The sequence below is a fragment of the Symphodus melops genome, assembly GCF_947650265.1.
Source record: "Symphodus melops genome assembly, chromosome: 18".
In the NCBI taxonomy this organism is placed as follows: domain Eukaryota; kingdom Metazoa; phylum Chordata; class Actinopteri; order Labriformes; family Labridae; genus Symphodus; species Symphodus melops.
Window position 1 is genome coordinate 20,579,504 of NC_136708.1, and position 16,610 is coordinate 20,596,113.

Here is a 16,610-nt window from a genome sequence, read left to right on the forward strand (position 1 = left end):
ATATTTGTCAATGGACTCTTTGAAAATTCAGTGATTTCACAGTGAGGAGACTCAGTCTTAATGAGGACTCTTCAGAGGTGAGAACTCATGTTTCCTGTTCGATGCTTTTTTTGGTTTCCACAAAATATTTTCAATTGTTTCTGATGAGCCTTTAAGTCGTGGTAACCTGGATTACACTGCATGCAAATAAACGTGTCCGCAGACAAGCTTTCATATGTACGCCGCTGGGATTTATTGCAGGTGGTGGAACAATGACGGGGTTTTTTTTTTCTCTAAACAAACTGTAAATCATCCTGTGTAAGAAGAACTGACTTTGAAATCTCTCAGAGACAAAAGAAGCAACCAAAACTTAAATGAAAATGCGATTTTTATTATGAAAGCCTCTTAAACACACACACACACACACACACACACACACACACACACACACACACACATCAGACAGAACTGAGGCCGGCGAGATTTCAGGGGGTTAGTGATATGCTTATTTATCAGATTTGTTTGATCTAAACTACACACACTTTCTGAGTCAAAGTTCAGGTCATTATCACCAACAAGGAGTCAGCTGATCAAACATTATAAAGAGGCCAAACAAAACCATGAAAGCAAACGTTCAATAAAAGTAATGACCTCAACAAGCGTGAGCACTTTGTGTTTCTTTTTTTTTTTTTTAACATAACCACTACATTTTAGAAGAGGAAGGATGTGGGACATTTTACACATAAATACAGCAGGAATCACGTCTCTCTGAGTTACAATGAGGGAGAAGAGTCCTGCAGGTTGTGTTGTTGTTTACATGAATGGGAAGAAGAATAACATACTCACTAGTTATTTGGATGTCACATACAATACGTGTCTTTGCATCATGCTAACTAAAGAGCGCTAACATTAGCCTGCTAACACAACAACGCAGACCACTAGATGATACTGTACTGAAATGATTAGCATCACACAAGTGTGAGTTTTTTTCTCTTTTTTTTTGAAGAAGAAATCATTCTTGTGGTAATAAATTAATAAATAAAATACATGAAATGGGGTTTCTTTACAAGTAATGGGGATGTTTGACTGCATCTCAAGAATAAAAGAACTTGTCCATCGCTTGTTGCCGACTGTGTTCAAAATTTAAAATTAAAATAAAGATGACATTGTCTTTGTTTAGTTTGAGATACACCCCTTCCTTTTAAGAACTGGATACCCTGGTCTTACTGGGCCAGCAGCTGCAGGTTGCTCCTCCCACTGGAGTTTGTAAGAGGGACCAGCAGCACCGGGGTTTTATCAGAGACAGAGGCGGACGAGAGGCGAGCACGCGTGTTCATGCTTCGCTGTTCCAGAGACAGAGCTTCCTGCTTTCTGGAAAGATCTTGCAGCATGCGGCCATGATGGAGCTTCATCTTCTGCAGAGAGTTTCTGTTGGAGAAGAGGATGACTGTTTAAGATGGATTTCTATCATTATTTCCAAAACACACTGGGTACTCAGGCCTGTATGCACCACGTGGAGGATTTCAGAGATTTACCCCTAAGAGTTGTAATTGTTTCAGTTCGCTGTAACGTAATACGTTACCATATTCATATGTTGGACAGAGACAGAAATATATTTTTGAGAAAATCATCATTTATTCATGTTGGTTTCTTTTTAAGCTCCTGTGAGGAACTTTCACTTTGCATCAATTGTGGCGCCCCCTATGGGCAGAGTGTGCAGATTTATCTCTTTGCCGATCTCGTCCTGCACTTTCATGAGGGGCATTTTCGGATGTGTGACCCTTGATTTGCAATAACAGGTTGTCTGTGGTTGCAAAGGAACAGCTCAATACAAATCACAACTTTTAAACTTCAAAGTTATCAGAGGAACAAAACTCCGACTCACTGAGTCTCCGAGAGTTTCTGTTTCAGACCCAGGATTGTGGCCTCAAGCTGGCGGACCTCATTCACAAGACTGTGCTGCACCTGCAAACCATCAAGAAGAAAGAGATAAACCCATACTGTATCAGAAAGGATACCCAAACGAAGCTGGTTTCTTCCACCCCGGTGCGACTGATTTAATTTATTTGATTGCGCTTTATTCAGACCTCATCTCTGCAGAGGTCCACGCCAGGTCTGTTGGTCCTGTTCTCCAGTCGGGTGTGAGCCAGTTTAAGGGAGGCCGTCTTCGCCTGCAGATCTGCATCAAGTCCGTGGATGTCACTCTCCATTTCTGCCATTTCATCTTCAGTCTACATGCAGGTGGACAAAAAGAGACACATAATGTCTTACTGATAACAACCAAAACCTCAATTACACTTTCAAACTCAGAAAACTGTTACCTGCCATCAAAAAGGTAAAGCATCACTTTTAAATACGGGACACCTTACCTTTTTTATTTGCCACTTGAGCTCATCACAGGCCTGCTCTTCGTGGTGATTACGCTTACGGAGAGCAAAGTCGGTGTCCCGCCGCTGTTTCTCCAAATCATTCTGCAGCTAAGAAAGCGATTAAAAAAAAAAACACAAACTCATTTGTTGTAAGTCGAGCACAGAATAAAATGAAAGTTAAACTGGTTCTAGTATTCCCACACACTTAGGCATAAAAACATGAACCAATCAAAACCCTTTAAAGATCCACTCCTTTGATATTTATGTTTTTATTTCATATAATTCAGCTAATTCTTTGAAATGTTTGGCATTAAAGAATTGTGTATTTAAAGGTTCTTGTGCAGTGTGGATCTGCCGTGGATCAATAATGATTACACTGTGTTTTTGCACTATAATCAGTGTACATGCAGGTGCAGATACATCACACACACAGAAACACGTACCTGAGCTCTGGTGAGACTCATGTCCTCCCTCATCTGCTGGGACACCTGCATGGCCTCCTGGGCACGAGCGACGTTAATCTGGCTGAACTGGACCCACTCTTGAGGGGTTGAAGAACTACAACAATGACAAAGACACTCCAAGAAATTTAACGCTCAGTTTTTACGTCACGGTTTATTGCACTATTATATATATATATATATATATATTTTTATATCCGTTGAAATGATTGTAAAAATGTGGGTGTACAGTAAAACATCTCTTAGGTTGTATACGCCTGTCATGCATAATCTCACATCGATTATTATTTTTAAGTCTTGAATGTTCTTTGTGTTTTCTGATCTATTTGTCTTGTCATTCGTCGTGTTTCTGGATTTTTCCTGTGAGAACTTTTCTATTCCCCAGCCTCGTCTTGGTGTTTCCTGTTTTATTTTGTGGAGGTTTAGTGACGTGGGTCTGCAGTGGTGAAACTACAGTTTTCAGAAAATGCACAACTAAAAGCTCATCTAAAATAACGTTCCTCTCTGCCTTCTTACCGGGTATGTTTGGACTCTTTCAGCTTTTTGTTTTGCCTTTTGTTAAAAGAAATAATTTTCTTTCTTTCTTTTTTTTTTAAATCCCAGTTCTCTTCCTCATTCTTTAGTTAAAAAACTGTGACTACACCTTCATCCAAAGATTACCCTGATGGTATGCGAGTGGGGTTAGGCTTCAGTGAGATTTGCGGTGACTTGATTGTGAGAGACAGGCAGGACATATCAATGTCCAGGGCGTCCATCTTGTTCTGGAGGTCAGCGGTCAGCTGGTGCCGAGCCTCCTGCAGAACACTATGTAAACAAAGACAGATGGTCAGAGACAAACGAAAACTCTTTCATTTGTCATTTGAGCGTCGCACAATCACACATCTCTTACCACAGCTGCTCGAAGGACTTTTCTATGTGCTGCTGAAAACCTTGCTGCACTCTCTCGATCAACTCAGCTTCTTTCTTCAGATGCTCGTCGACGGGGTCGGTGACGAGCTCGTACCCTCGACGTCCATCCCTCAGTGTCGAGCATTCACTGGTCACCTCCAGAGGAACAGCGGTCGCAGCCAAGGCCTGCTCCATTTGCTCTTTGGACTGACACAGCACACAATCAAGGCTGAAGTCAAGCATGGTCAATATCTTTGGTAAGGCTGCCACTTTTCTTTACATTATAGATAAAGATTTTAAGATTTAATCTTGTAGGAAGACAAAAATACACCCAGGCATGTTTTAAAGTCTGACATTTAAAATAATACTGAAATCTTTGTAATAACGTAAAATGTCTATTTAATAGTTCTGGGCAATCACCAGGGTCAAGGCCTCCATCTCTTCATCCACTTTCTGTGCGCAGGCTTCTAGCACATCTTTCCATCGTGCAACATCCCAGGCCCTGTCACTCAAGCGGCGAGCGGTATCACTTTCATCCCAGCTTGTCTACAGAGAAAAGGAGTCAGGAAACTAAAACGCATGCTCTTTTGAATGTCCTTCATGTGTCGTGGGGAAACAAACAGTTTTAAGGTTCTGGTTGGCATCCTCACAAAACACCAGCCTACCTTACAGTTGGTCTCGTTGCGTAGTGACCTCCCTTCCTGCCGGATCACATTAGAAACATGTCGCTCATGTTGGGCTGTGGCCGACAGCTGCTGGTTGTTGCTGCACCACTCTGACACACTGTGGTGCAGGCCAGGCTTTGCAGGAAGTGCAGACATCTTCCCTGTTGGAGAGACATGCACTCATCCCAATCACTGTATTTCTCAGTGACACGCAGCAGTACAGTAGCATGAAGCGCGAATACACAACTCTCATTATATTATCTAATACTGATTCAGTTTTGATGGCATTATGCTTTTGTGCATCAGCACTTCAAAACTTTTGTTACTATTAGTCCTAAATGTAAGAAAACATGTTCGGTGTCATATTTGCATTTCACCTCGCTATCTGGCAATTTTTACTTCGTATTTTTCTTTTATTTATTGGAAAATGACCGGTGATAAAGTGCATTACCACCACCTACCTTCTGAGGATGAATATACTTGTGTAAAAAAAGAAGACTTGTTAGTGCCACCCTTGGGGGCCACCCCAGTCCAAAAAGTCTGAACACACCCCTGCACGTTACCTTTCCATCAATTTGTTTTCTAATATCAAATTAAATATCTAAATTTAAATCAATAGGCGTTTTAGACATCCGCTAGCAGGACACTGCTGAACAAACATTTAAGTATCCAAAACAATCGAGCATGTCAAAAGAGATTTAATTTGATTTTTTAACTGATTGGCTATAATGTGCAAAAGCACTGTTATGTTATATTTAAACTTTCTCCAGCTTAAGTTAAACAATCAGACAAATATGTGACTATTAAAAAAACATGATGAAAGAGATGATAAACAACATAAACAACATGATAAACATCATTCACAGCAGCAGCAATGGTTTCTTTACAATCATCATTAGGGAACACAGATGTCGTGAAACGGGTCGTTTAATTGGCTCGTTGTCGAGGTGACAAGGCCGTAAAGTGTGTCAGAAAGCGTAAATCCAAAACACGCAGCGTTACGCGTCATTGAAGTCATCAGTGCTGCTTACAAAGCCTCACACAATGACAAGTTTGAATCTCATTTAAGAAAAGTTCCTGCACGAGGAGTTTTACTCACCAGAATGCTGGAAGGTTCGCTTAGAATGCGCGTGCTGCTGCTTCCTTGTCAGCTTTTGCTATGGCAACAACTCGAGCCGTTACCAGGCAACGGAGCGACAGACTGTCAACTTAGGTTTCATTTGACCTCCGAGGTGTCACACTTAAAGCAAAATGCTTAAAGTCAAACTCGGGTATAAACACATCTGTTTTATTGTAGTATCAGAATTAGTCATGCCAGTGGTTATATCTCCATGCTGTGGTGACTTTCAGTGTAGACAAAAGCTGGTTAGTTATCATCACTTGCATCCAAAACAGTTTTTCAGCACATTCATCACGACCTTGGTTGTAGTTTTAAAAGGTCATAAGTCACCAGCAAGGGTTCTCTACATTTTAAGAAATAGGAAATATTGCAAAAAAAAGCCACTAAAATGCAGCAGGACCTCTTGTGAATGAACCTCTCTCTTTCAGTGCACCACACCAGTGACCTTTTTTTAAAGCAGATATACAAACATTATTTTAATGCCCATTTTAAAAAAAATGATGCACGCATTGAAAATCATCTCCATACTCTCATTTTATCTGTACATGGCACCAAATGGGGACACACAACAGAGATCAGGTCTGTATTTGCAAAGACTTCATTGAGTCTGGGAACCACTTACCAGTGCACTATCCCATTTACCTGAGCTATATATTAACACCTAGACCCTCCGACAGGCCTCTCTTGAGGCCTTGCACTAAAAATGAATCCTTCAAGCCTTTGCTATCAAAGCTGCTTTGATTCTGACTGTCTGAAAAGTAATTTTTTCTTTTTCATTTACTGATATTGGATTATGTATATCATTTACTTTTTGACCTCTGCCTAGTGCTTGGAGCGTCAGTGTTGAAGGGTTACCTCAAACTGCACATAGAGTAACTATATATATACACGCACATGCTCCACTGACATTGGGAGCAAGATATTCCCGAGATAATATTAATTTGTTTCCAGGGACAGAGTAAATTCAGAGATCAGCTTTCCTTTCCACGTTCACATTCCTTACAGACTAATAAATTAAAAAGGAAATTGGAGCTATCATCCATGTCACATTTAGTAGTTTAAAACACAGCAAATGTCAACTAAAAACAAAAGAAGAAGAAGAAGCAGGAGTTTGCAGGACATTAAAAAGAGGAAATCATTCAAAAGAAAATTCCTTTGTGGAGGGTTCATAATTTAAAGAAAAATAAAAAAAAGAAAGTTTGGTGCAAGCGTGTCGGTGCTGTGGAGAGGTTGATTTCCTTGAAGCAGAGGTGAGAGGTTCAGTTAGCTACACAGTTAGCATTCAGCCTTCGAACGGCTGAAACAGGTGGAGGAGGGTTTTCAGTTTGTAGTCCTTCAGTTTGTTTTTTCACCAGCTGTGTGTCTGTGTGTGTGTGTGTGTGTGTGTGTATTTTTTGTGGTCCAATTTCAGATAGAAATTGTCTCTTGTTCTTTTTCCTTTCCTGGTTTTTATTGTTCAGGTGGGTGGGGAGGGTGCAACATTGTGTTTGTGGCGTTAAACATGAGTCCAGTCCACTATCATTGTGGCGTCGCATCCCCATTGATTTCTACACCGTGCTGCTGTAGCTGTGCTCGAAGAAGTGCATTATCATTCTTCAGTTCCTCGATCTAGAAATAAAAACAAGAGGTGATTAGACACACAGGAAAAGAAACTGTGGTTAAGAAATCACAGAACACAAGCTCATTTTATTTTCAAATATTGCCCATAATTCTTTGAGTTAGCTTTGGGTTGAAGACTCGCTAGCAGTCATTTTGTGCATTCAAAATACTCCTTTTTTATTTTTTACATTATATTCTATTTTACATCCTTTATATATGTATGTATTACTAAATTGAGTGTTTATTTTTATTGCATGGCCTTGCGGAATAGTCTTTACATTTCACTGCACATCAGTACGAGTATGTGACAAATAAAAATCTTGAATTTCAGAAAAGTCTGATTTTCAACATTTGTAAATGCAACTTGAATGTTCACATGAATGCCAGACACAAGATTAAAACTGGTGACAATAGCAAGTCTCAGGGCGCACTCGCACTACGCACACCAGCCTAAGCAAGCTTCACCTCTTAAGTCCAGCTCGTCTGAATAATGCGAGCGCTCTGATCTGTGCTGAAGCTCGTTACCAGCCTTCATTTTGGAGAAATCCCGGAGTGTTCGGCTGCATCTCACTGGAATTATTAAATTCATTCAAGACCGAGTCCCCCCGTCTTGAATGATAATGTAAAGCCTTGTAAAGTGACTTGTATCATGACGTTATGTACGAGAGGCAGCCGTGCTCAGGCGCGGTGTGAGCGATTATCAGTGCGTATCTGGAAATGAGAGTTGACCTGTTGTCTAAGCAGCTCGTTGTCCATCTCCACTCGCTCCACCTCTTTGTAGCTCTCCTGAAGTCGCTGGTTACTCTGACGCAGCTCTCGGATGTAGTCACAAGCTTTGGACAGGATGCCTCCTTTACTCTGAGAATCGCAGCATAGTAAAGGTTATAGACACCAAAAGGGTTAATCGTGATTCACCACAACCTTTAGTGCTTATTCTGCACCGAGATCTGATCTTCAGTGACTGAACTATAAAACAAGCTTCAGTCAAACTCTTCAGAAACATGAGGAAAAATATCATGCATGTAGCAGGTAAACGTGTATTTATTTAAGAAAGAAAGAAAGAGGTCAGCGTTCTGCAGAGACAAATTAAACAAGAAAGACAGGAAATCAGTACACAAACAAAGAGAGAGAGAATATTGGTTTGGGGTATATCTCACCGCAGCACTCACCGCTCCTGTTCTGCTGTCCACGCTGCAGTCAGGAATGATTTTTGAGAGCGTCACAATCCAGTTATTAATCTTGTCTCTTCTTCGTCTTTCCACTACAAAAAAGAAAAAAGAAAAGAGAAGAAACAAACCAAAGTGAATCAGGAAACCAAATGATTCACTTCCGATGATCCACCTCTGTACAGACTGTGGAGGTCGTCGCAGGGGCGAGACGAGATCCGCAGAGCCGGCGGGGAAGTGCAGTTCTATGTTCATGTGCATGTCTGACTCCAAATCGTGATGAATGATCACAGACTGGGAAAATGTTTAAAACACCAACGAAATACCTTCATTGTGCTGCGCTCTCCGCCGCTCATCCCTGGGCGCCCGTGGACCGTCCACCTTCCTGTCAAAGACAGCAAAAACAAACGTGACCATTTAAATCGTGAATAATAAAATATCCGATTTTCATTTCAGTCTGAAAAAAAAAGAAAAAAAGAAAAAGAAACGTCGAACCGAGATACTAAAAATGTCACCAGGACTTTAAAGCCTTGATATGTCACAAGTAAAAGTCAAACGATGCCCGCTTCGTTACCGCGGCAACGAAGAGCACCATCTAAAATCACACAATTATCTCTCTCTCCGTTTCTTTCGCTTGCGGCAGCTTCAGGTTAAACAATGAAAGAAGGTTTTGATCTTCAAAAGTAACGGAGATCTTATCGTTTGAAAACACGTGAAAAACCTGAACTAGCACTTTTTGTTGTCAAGCGTATCTGAGCAAAGACCCGTAGTTAACGCTAATATAGTTCAGGCTTGTTAGCATCATTTCCACCATTAGTTAATGACATTAAGGTCACTTCTTCCTCATGTGGGGGGGAGGTGCAGCTCAATATTGACGTCCGCAGCACAGACCCACCCCCCCAACAGATGATTCATAAGTAATGCTAACCTAAAACTACCTCTTAGCTAAACCTGCTAACAGAAGCTTCACAACACAAGGATGCTAATGGCGGATTAGTGATGAGCGTCTGTCTCTACAACACATGATGGGGGGCTGGGTGGGGGGGGGGCGTATGTGAAAGTTCTTCTCACCAGTTTGAACTGCCATGCTGCAACATCTCGCTTTCACCGAGGTCTCTGGGGATGGCAGGTAAGTAGGACAGAGTGCGGTTTTCAGATGTTGGATGTTTTAAATGATGGATATTGATTTTTTTTTTTTTTTTTTTGATTTTGTAACTGTATTTCGTACACACAATGAACAGAGCTAATCATTCCAAGAAGGAGGAGAAGGAGGTAAAGAAAAAAATAAAATAAAATCGGACCCACAGTGAAGTGACAGGGGAAAGAAGAAGGTGAAGGAGTGGAGGCAGAACACGTGGGGGGGACTGAGGTGATTTGGTAACTTGGAAGGGAGGGGTGAAGGCGTGAGGACGAGCTTCGGTGTACTCACGCAGTGTAGGTGTGGGTGCGAGGCGCGATGGTGCGAGGAGCCGCCGTCTGCAGGACCTCAGGAGGGCTCATCATCACGTAAAACTGACCTGAACGTTTAAAAAAAAGGGACAAAATGAGTCAGTCAGTTACTACTTTTGGGTTTCAATCTCATCATATATGTATTTTATGTTTTTGTTTTCTTTTATTGCTCTCAGCAGCTTTGTGTTTTCTAATCTGTGTATCTGTCCTGTTGTTTTACCCTCTTAACGGTTCTTCTGTTCAGAGTCTTGTTTTTCTCTTCGGTTTGTGTCGTCTTTCTTTTTCATTTTTCTCCCCTTGTTAATTTGTATTTAAAATAAATTACTCTTTAACATCGAGGTCGGAGGACGACAGCTGAAATGTAGCATTTTGGCTAATTTTGGTATTTTCACTCACGTACAATAAGATAAGTTAATTCTTTAGAGAAATATACAGTGCTACAGCAGCAAAGCAGGATAGCAGAAGTGAACACAGTGCAAAATTAAATTTGATAAAAATATTTAAAAAAAAAATATGCATCAAAAAATAGTTACAAAGGGCCAGTAACTTAAAGATGCAAGTCTGTACAAACAGTATGAACACTATCATGCACACATATAATCATGTGTTCTATCAATTTACACTGTCCCCTCTTTGGGCGCAGATAGCCTAGCGGTTAGCTCGCGCCGCATGTACAGAGGCAAAAGTCCTACATGGGGACGGTTAAGGTTCGAGTCCGACCTTTGGCTCCTTTCCCCACTCTCTCTCTCTCATCCAATAAAATGTCAACGATGTAGCCTGTTTTTTTAAAAAGGAGACCACTGCTGTGTCTGTAAAATATAATACATTTTATAGAAGCTGCCGTGTCCCTTTTCTCTTAAGTGAAGAGGTCAGATTTTTAAATCAGCTTCATATGACCGAGCAGATGACCTTTAATAACAACTGGGAGGAAACCAGGTGTCTGATGTCACAGCCGTTTCATTACCTCCAGCCTGTGTGATGGTTTGGTCGGCCTGCACCGACACGGCCGTGGCTGTTCCATCGCTGACTGTGGCGGCAGGGAAATAAGCGAAACGTGTCTCTCCTCCAACCACCTCTCCAGCAGGACTTCCCCCGTTGCTGAAAGGATTTTGGATAACGGCCTGTGAAAGGCGGAGTCAGAGACGAGTCAGAGACGAGTCAGCGATGATGAAGCAACAAGACGCGCACTCTTCTCGGTCAAAACTCACCTGAGCCACCGCCTGAGGGGCTCCGGCAAACGCCGCCGCGGAGACGACGCTCACAGCTCCTGTCCCGTCAGCTGTTGCTTCTAGCTGATCGTCAGTAACCTGAACCACACGGTAGGTCACCTGAGGACACGCCACAGAGCAGATGTTTGAGAAAAAAGAAAAAAAAAGCACACAGACATTCACCTCCATAAGTGAGCACACACACCAGTCTCGTCTGTTTCTTGCTCTCAGCAGGAACTTGTTGTCACATTAACATCTGTGTTTTTTCCTGTGGGTTTTTTTTTTGAAGGTTTGTGGTTCTGATTACGATTCGAATGAATCACATTAAAAAAAAAAAAAAAAAAAAACTGCCTGCGAGCAGAAATCTGAATATTGTTTTAAACCTTAAGCTCATTCTTTTTCTCAATTATTAGAGGGACATTGTGTTACTATCCTTCTGAGCTTACAGGTTATATCTTCAGTGGCTAAACCTCCACTGTCTCCAAAACGTCCGCCTGTTAGCTCGTAGCACCTCACAGTAACGCTGAACATCCCTTTAAAAAGCCTGTGGTCTCCTTAAATGTAGCTCTATGGTATGTTATGTGGATTTAAACATGCCACCTTGTGCTACCTTTTGTTTTCACCGTCAAACATTTGCATATTTCCTACTCGTGCCAGAGGACGAGGTCGGCAGGTTAAATGTCAGTCAGAGTTTGAATCTCTCTGTGTGTTACAGCATGTCAGTGTTTTCAGCTTCACCGACTGACTCCCAGAGGATCCTCTCTTTTAATGCAGATTTCAGTGTTCTGTAAATCCTACTTCATGTCTTGTGTTTTCTAGCTGCTGACTTTCTTGTTCAGATATCATTCGTCAAAAAAAAAAAAATAATAAAAAATAAAGGTTCTGAATCTCAAAGGGACCAACCAGGTTATAAATTGGTGAATTAAAAGAGTCGACGAAGATGTTGAAGTTGGTGTAAAAATCAACATGGCAGGCTGTGCGTGTAAGGTGTGTTTGTTTGTTTAGTTCTGTTACTTTAATTCTCTGAACATTTATCTCCACAAGCTTCACTTTGCTAATGAAACGCAAACATGAAAGGGTCATGACTCAGCACAAACGCATCACATTTGGTGGAGTTTACATTTTCATAATTGATATCTGATACACGTGTGAAACTAAAACACTTGATTACTGCTACATGTGATCAAACAGAAAGCTCCAATGTAGGAGTGCAGTAAACTGCAGTTCCTCAAGTGTCCACAAGAGGCTGGCTGCAAAAAGCCCCCTAAGTCCCATTAACAGACATGTTAAAATGACTTTTACAGACTCTTTCAAATAACACATTCAGTCTTAATAACTCCTGTTGAATTTGTAAATAACTCATCAGTTTTGATGATACAAAGACTTCGAGCTTTGAATCGTGAGTGTGGGTGATCTGACTCTTTGCACTCAGTGTGTGACTTTTAGCAGTTTGATGGCGCCGTCTCTCTTCTACATAAACTCAGAGGACACGTCCTCCACGCTCACCTGTCCTCCACTGTTATCTGTACGGAACTGGTACTGCACATTGTGGTCGGCGAACGCAGCCTGTGGAACACCGGTGATGGTCACTGCAGTCTGCTCCTCCGTCCCCACCGCCTCCCCTGCAACACATGCTTTAGATTAGTGACGGTGCACCACAGCAGAGACATAAATCACATCTGAGAGGATGCACGGCCGCAGGCAGCAGTCGGTCAGAGATCCTCTCATGTGTTTTTAAATAAGTACAACCTGAACATGCATCGCAGATTTTAATTTTTTTTTAAAAAGGAGAAACATGATGATCTTGAGTCGATATGGATGAGAAGAAACTCTGCTCCCACCTTCCTGTAGCTGCACCACCTCTTCTGTTTCCTGTTTGTCGTGACTGGAAACACACAGAGAACACACATGAGAACATTTCAAACTCAAACCCACAAGAAGCATTCTCAGATGTATGAGCATCATTTAAAGTGTCTGGGGGGGGGGGCAAGTTCTCCTTGAGATGTGTAAGAGCGCCCTCGCGTGGTGACGTCAGGAAAAGGCGGCGAGGAGAAAAAAAAAACATAAATAAAGTGACACAAATAGCGTGCAAGCTTCAAAAATCACGTGTTCTGCAACTTCCAAATGCAATACAATTATTAGAGATGGAGAATTAAAACAGAAGTTAAAGTGGTTCAATTTGCTGGGAAGAAACAAATTAACTTTAGGGTGCATAAATATTTCACTACTCACATTAATCTAAGCTTTATAGCAACCGTGCAGCTGCTTTGGTTACACATAAAACAGCAGAGTAAAACAAGATGTTAGTCTGAACAGAAACAACAACCTCTGCTGTTATTTTGCACATCCTGTCAAATATAACCAACAGTGATCATAGTGTTCCAGATCTGCAGAAAAAGGGCGCAATTTTTTGTAATTGTTGTAGTTGCTGAAAATGTATTTAGTGAAGCCGAAACGCTTCCTCTCTGCAGGCTGCAGAGACAGCGACTCCACCACAAGGTAAAACCCAAAACAATTCACAGAAATCACAAGTATCCGGAGCATGCAGGTTTATAAACAGAGCATTGCGTTACAAGGAGAAAATGGGTTTTAGGCCGGGGTTGGAACCATGGCTGAGCAGGAAGCGGGGTTGAAGCAGCCTCTCACCTCGCCGAGCTGTCCAGACTCTGCTCCAGCATATCCATGAAGCTTTTTGCCGGTGTGTAAAAAAAACGCCGATATTCAACGACACTGATTTACGGAGATGGAAGCGGTGATCACGGGGACAAACACACGGGTCATGTGAGGAAGACAGTCCAGGACACGTGAGGCAACGACCGGGCAAGGAGCTAAAATGGAGGCCGCTGCCGAAGCAGGAGGGAGCCGTCTGCGTCTGTGCGTAAAAATCGAGAAAAAAAACCCAGTCCGGGTGTTTACGCGGAGCCTGCTGTGCCTCGGCCGGGGATTACAGATGGTTGGAGTCGGGTTGATTAACAGCTGGAAGATTATTTCTTTTTAATTTAGCCGAAAACCTTATTTTTTGTTGCCCTTGGTTTTTCTTTTTGTTGCTCCACTACGCACAGCTGCTGTTTATCCGCGCAAAGCTGCGGCTGCGACATGCGCTCAATAAGATATGGAGTGGACTTGTTACTGCGTTTTGTTACGAGTTAAATGTGGTGCTTTTAACTCCTCATGTGGCATTTTCTGAGTTGCATCTCATTAATGTAAGAAACACCTCCGATGGCAAGAGTTTGGTGGTTCAAAACGGATAAATGTGATTTATTTATGCGTCTATTTGTGCGTTAAAACTGTTTTTTTCGCGTTTATTATTCGCCACTAGCCTGAAGAATTTTCAATATACACACTCCGGTGATCATATTTAAATTCTCAACATTTGTATCCAGGCTAGGCTGTCAAATCAGCTCATTGGCACTTTTTTTCAGGTCTTTTGCCCAGGTGACCACTGAGATCCAATACGGGTTTTCCCACAAACCACATGACAGACAGAGTCCACGTCGAGCCACAAATCGGAGCTCCATGCTCAATCTCTCCTCGTAATTCATCGTTTTATGACTCATTCGATGTTTTTGTGCTGTTCTCACTTTAAAAACCATCGAACAGACGGAGGTAGAGAAAGATTGAAGAGGAATATTTGTGTTTTTCTTTCAGTCGTTGTTGTCATAAAAAGCCATGAAGCTCGGTTTGCTTTGCAGCGTCTGACAGCAGAGGACATCATTTCCTCATCTAAACCAACGACTAAGATTCATGAAGGAGTCCCCGATTCAAACTCTCCCATGTAATAAAAAAAATGGCTTTTTGAATCAAATGTAAAGTGTCATTGTGAATGAGTTTTCCCACAGCCTGACAGGCAGTCACTGCTCAACTGTTTGAACAATAGGAAGCTGTTATTATCCAACAGGATGATGCAGTTATTTGCATGCTTGCTTCCACACCCTTCTCATTGTTAGTAATCCTTATAATACAATAAATAGAAAAGCAAACAGAATCCACCTTACTGGCCAGCTAAGCTCACATGAAGGAGACATCTGTGCTCTGTTTACAAAAGAAGACTAATAATAATAAGACTCAGTATGAGACAGTGGTGAGGAGCTGATGTGAGCATGATGATAAATGTAAACCATGTATGTAACAGATGATTTACATTTACATAAGGTGCTTGTTTTCACAGTATTTACATATTGGTTGTGTGCATAGTTGATGCAGATGAGGAGGATGATATTTACAAGACTGTGACCATGAAATGTGTTTAATCCTATTTACATGTTTTACAGTATTTACAGTGACGGACAAACAAGTGTAGGGCTGCACAACAAGGAGACATCTTTCTTTTTTTTTAACTTTTTTAATCCCATATAGAGGGAAATTCTGGTTTGCACCCTGGTATTAAGAGACACGCTTTGAAATACACACATGGACACCTCTACAACCACCAGATCAACGTCCAGACTCTGATCTGACCCTCTGCTTCCCGACCCAAGTCCCTCACTGCACACACGAACATGATAGTTAACCCATAAATATTGCCTTTGTGTCCGTCACAGACAAAGAAACAAAAGTCAGCCTGATCTTGGTCACAGTGTGAACACGACGAAGCTTGACGGTATCCACTGTCGTCCCTGAGCGGCACTCTTGGTCCCTTTCTACCTTTAAGAAATACCTAAAGACCCGCTCTTTTATGAAAGTGATGATGGATGATGAGTCTGAGCATTGTTTGCTTTATGTGGGACGGTGTACAGCCGCTACGAGATGTGCCAGAATTATATGATTTACATCTGATTTACATCTGTAGTCTCTGAGCAGGGAGATGAGCACAACCTAAAACACATTTACACAATCATAAACACAACTGCATCAAGTTCCTCCACAGTGACAGAAACAATTCAATATCGATTTTTTTTTTACATTATAAAAAACTGAATGATTTGCACCACAGAAACAGCTTTACAGCAACAGCACACATCTCCATAGCAACACGTCAACAATAACATAAGAAAAGATCAAAACAATTGAAAGCTATCAGGCGGAGTTCCTGAAACTTTCCTGTGTTTATACGTGATGAGTTATATTTAAAGCTGATTTCACTCAGTGAGGAGTTCAAAGACGTTGTTGTTCTAATAGAGACGTCTGATCTCTGTCACACACTCGACCCTGACGGAAATCCAAGTGGTGCTATGACCTCTTTGAGAGGAGCGGGAGCCAGAACATTGATCATGTTGTCCACTCGATAATAAATATTTGAATTATGTGTGAACAAATTAGATTTTTAGGAAATCCTTCAAAAGCCTTTTTGCAGTATGATAGTACACACATTAAGAACCATCCTCCTTATCATGAAAGTGTGTAACCAATAAAATAAACAATGATACGTTTGAGCTGTTTTTAAAATCTTCATCTCTCTTTAAAGGAAGGCATTTATTATTAAAGTGACTGAAATATAATTTAAAATTAAATATTTCACAGATGTTGATGTGTGTGTGTGTAACATTTCTCTCAAACTCGTCATGGCCATTTAAATAGATTTGAACAATCCCTACAGACACCAACAGGAGAACAGGGATGTCATATCAAAGCTGATTTGTGTAGAATATATATAAATACATTTTTACAAGTCATTCTGGTTGAGCAAAAAAGGAAGTTATTTATATAAAAGGAAGGTATTTAAATAAGTCCAGGCTGTGAACAGGCACGTCCTGTATATCTCTGAGT

The 16,610-nt window shown here is 41.3% G+C and overlaps 2 protein-coding genes across 5 annotated transcripts; both read right to left on the reverse strand.

The window, feature by feature from the left end:
• Window positions 1-795: 795 nt before the first annotated feature.
• Window positions 796-5,556, reverse strand: tekt2 (tektin 2 (testicular)). The gene is made up of 10 exons (XM_079368367.1): window positions 5,462-5,556; window positions 4,363-4,523; window positions 4,118-4,243; window positions 3,699-3,904; window positions 3,470-3,613; window positions 2,792-2,906; window positions 2,349-2,456; window positions 2,067-2,210; window positions 1,865-1,944; window positions 796-1,407 (listed from the first exon to the last, which is right to left on the reverse strand). The coding sequence occupies exons 2-10, from the start codon at window positions 4,516-4,518 to the stop codon at window positions 1,203-1,205; spliced, it is 1,284 nt and encodes a 427-aa protein (XP_079224493.1). The 5' UTR covers window positions 4,519-4,523; window positions 5,462-5,556; the 3' UTR covers window positions 796-1,202.
• Window positions 5,557-5,629: 73 nt separating this feature from the next.
• usf2 (upstream transcription factor 2, c-fos interacting) lies at window positions 5,630-14,725 on the reverse strand. 4 transcript variants are annotated; one of them, XM_079368369.1, is made up of 11 exons: window positions 13,551-14,725; window positions 12,746-12,789; window positions 12,411-12,526; window positions 10,905-11,024; window positions 10,661-10,817; window positions 9,677-9,764; window positions 9,319-9,363; window positions 8,574-8,632; window positions 8,251-8,342; window positions 7,811-7,939; window positions 5,630-7,090 (listed from the first exon to the last, which is right to left on the reverse strand). In XM_079368369.1, the coding sequence occupies exons 1-11, from the start codon at window positions 13,586-13,588 to the stop codon at window positions 7,001-7,003; spliced, it is 978 nt and encodes a 325-aa protein (XP_079224495.1). In that variant the 5' UTR covers window positions 13,589-14,725; the 3' UTR covers window positions 5,630-7,000. The 4 variants fall into 4 exon arrangements, with proteins under 4 accessions (XP_079224495.1, XP_079224494.1, XP_079224497.1 ...); XM_079368368.1 differs by having other exon boundaries at window positions 8,239-8,342; window positions 13,551-14,722; XM_079368371.1 differs by lacking the exon at window positions 9,319-9,363.
• Window positions 14,726-16,610: the final 1,885 nt, after the last annotated feature.

What these genes read in the sequence shown, in the direction of transcription:
- tekt2 (XM_079368367.1), bottom strand. Translation starts at nt 4,518, where the DNA reads ATGTCTGCACTTCCTGCAAAGCCTGGCCTGCACCACAGTGTGTCAGAG. An exon ending in TGAGTCTCACCAGAGCTCAG is followed by an intron (nt 2,457 to 2,791) that starts GTACGTGTTTCT and finishes TCGCTTTCTTAG; the next exon opens with CTGCAGAATGATTTGGAGAA. An exon ending in TCAAGTGGCAAATAAAAAAG is followed by an intron (nt 2,211 to 2,348) that starts GTAAGGTGTCCC and finishes ACCTGCATGTAG; the next exon opens with ACTGAAGATGAAATGGCAGA.
- usf2 (XM_079368368.1), bottom strand. Translation starts at nt 13,588, where the DNA reads ATGGATATGCTGGAGCAGAGTCTGGACAGCTCGGCGAG. An exon ending in AGTCTGGACAGCTCGGCGAG is followed by an intron (nt 12,790 to 13,550) that starts GTGAGAGGCTGC and finishes GTGTGTTTCCAG; the next exon opens with TCACGACAAACAGGAAACAG. An exon ending in CAGATAACAGTGGAGGACAG is followed by an intron (nt 11,025 to 12,410) that starts GTGAGCGTGGAG and finishes GCGTGTCCTCAG; the next exon opens with GTGACCTACCGTGTGGTTCA.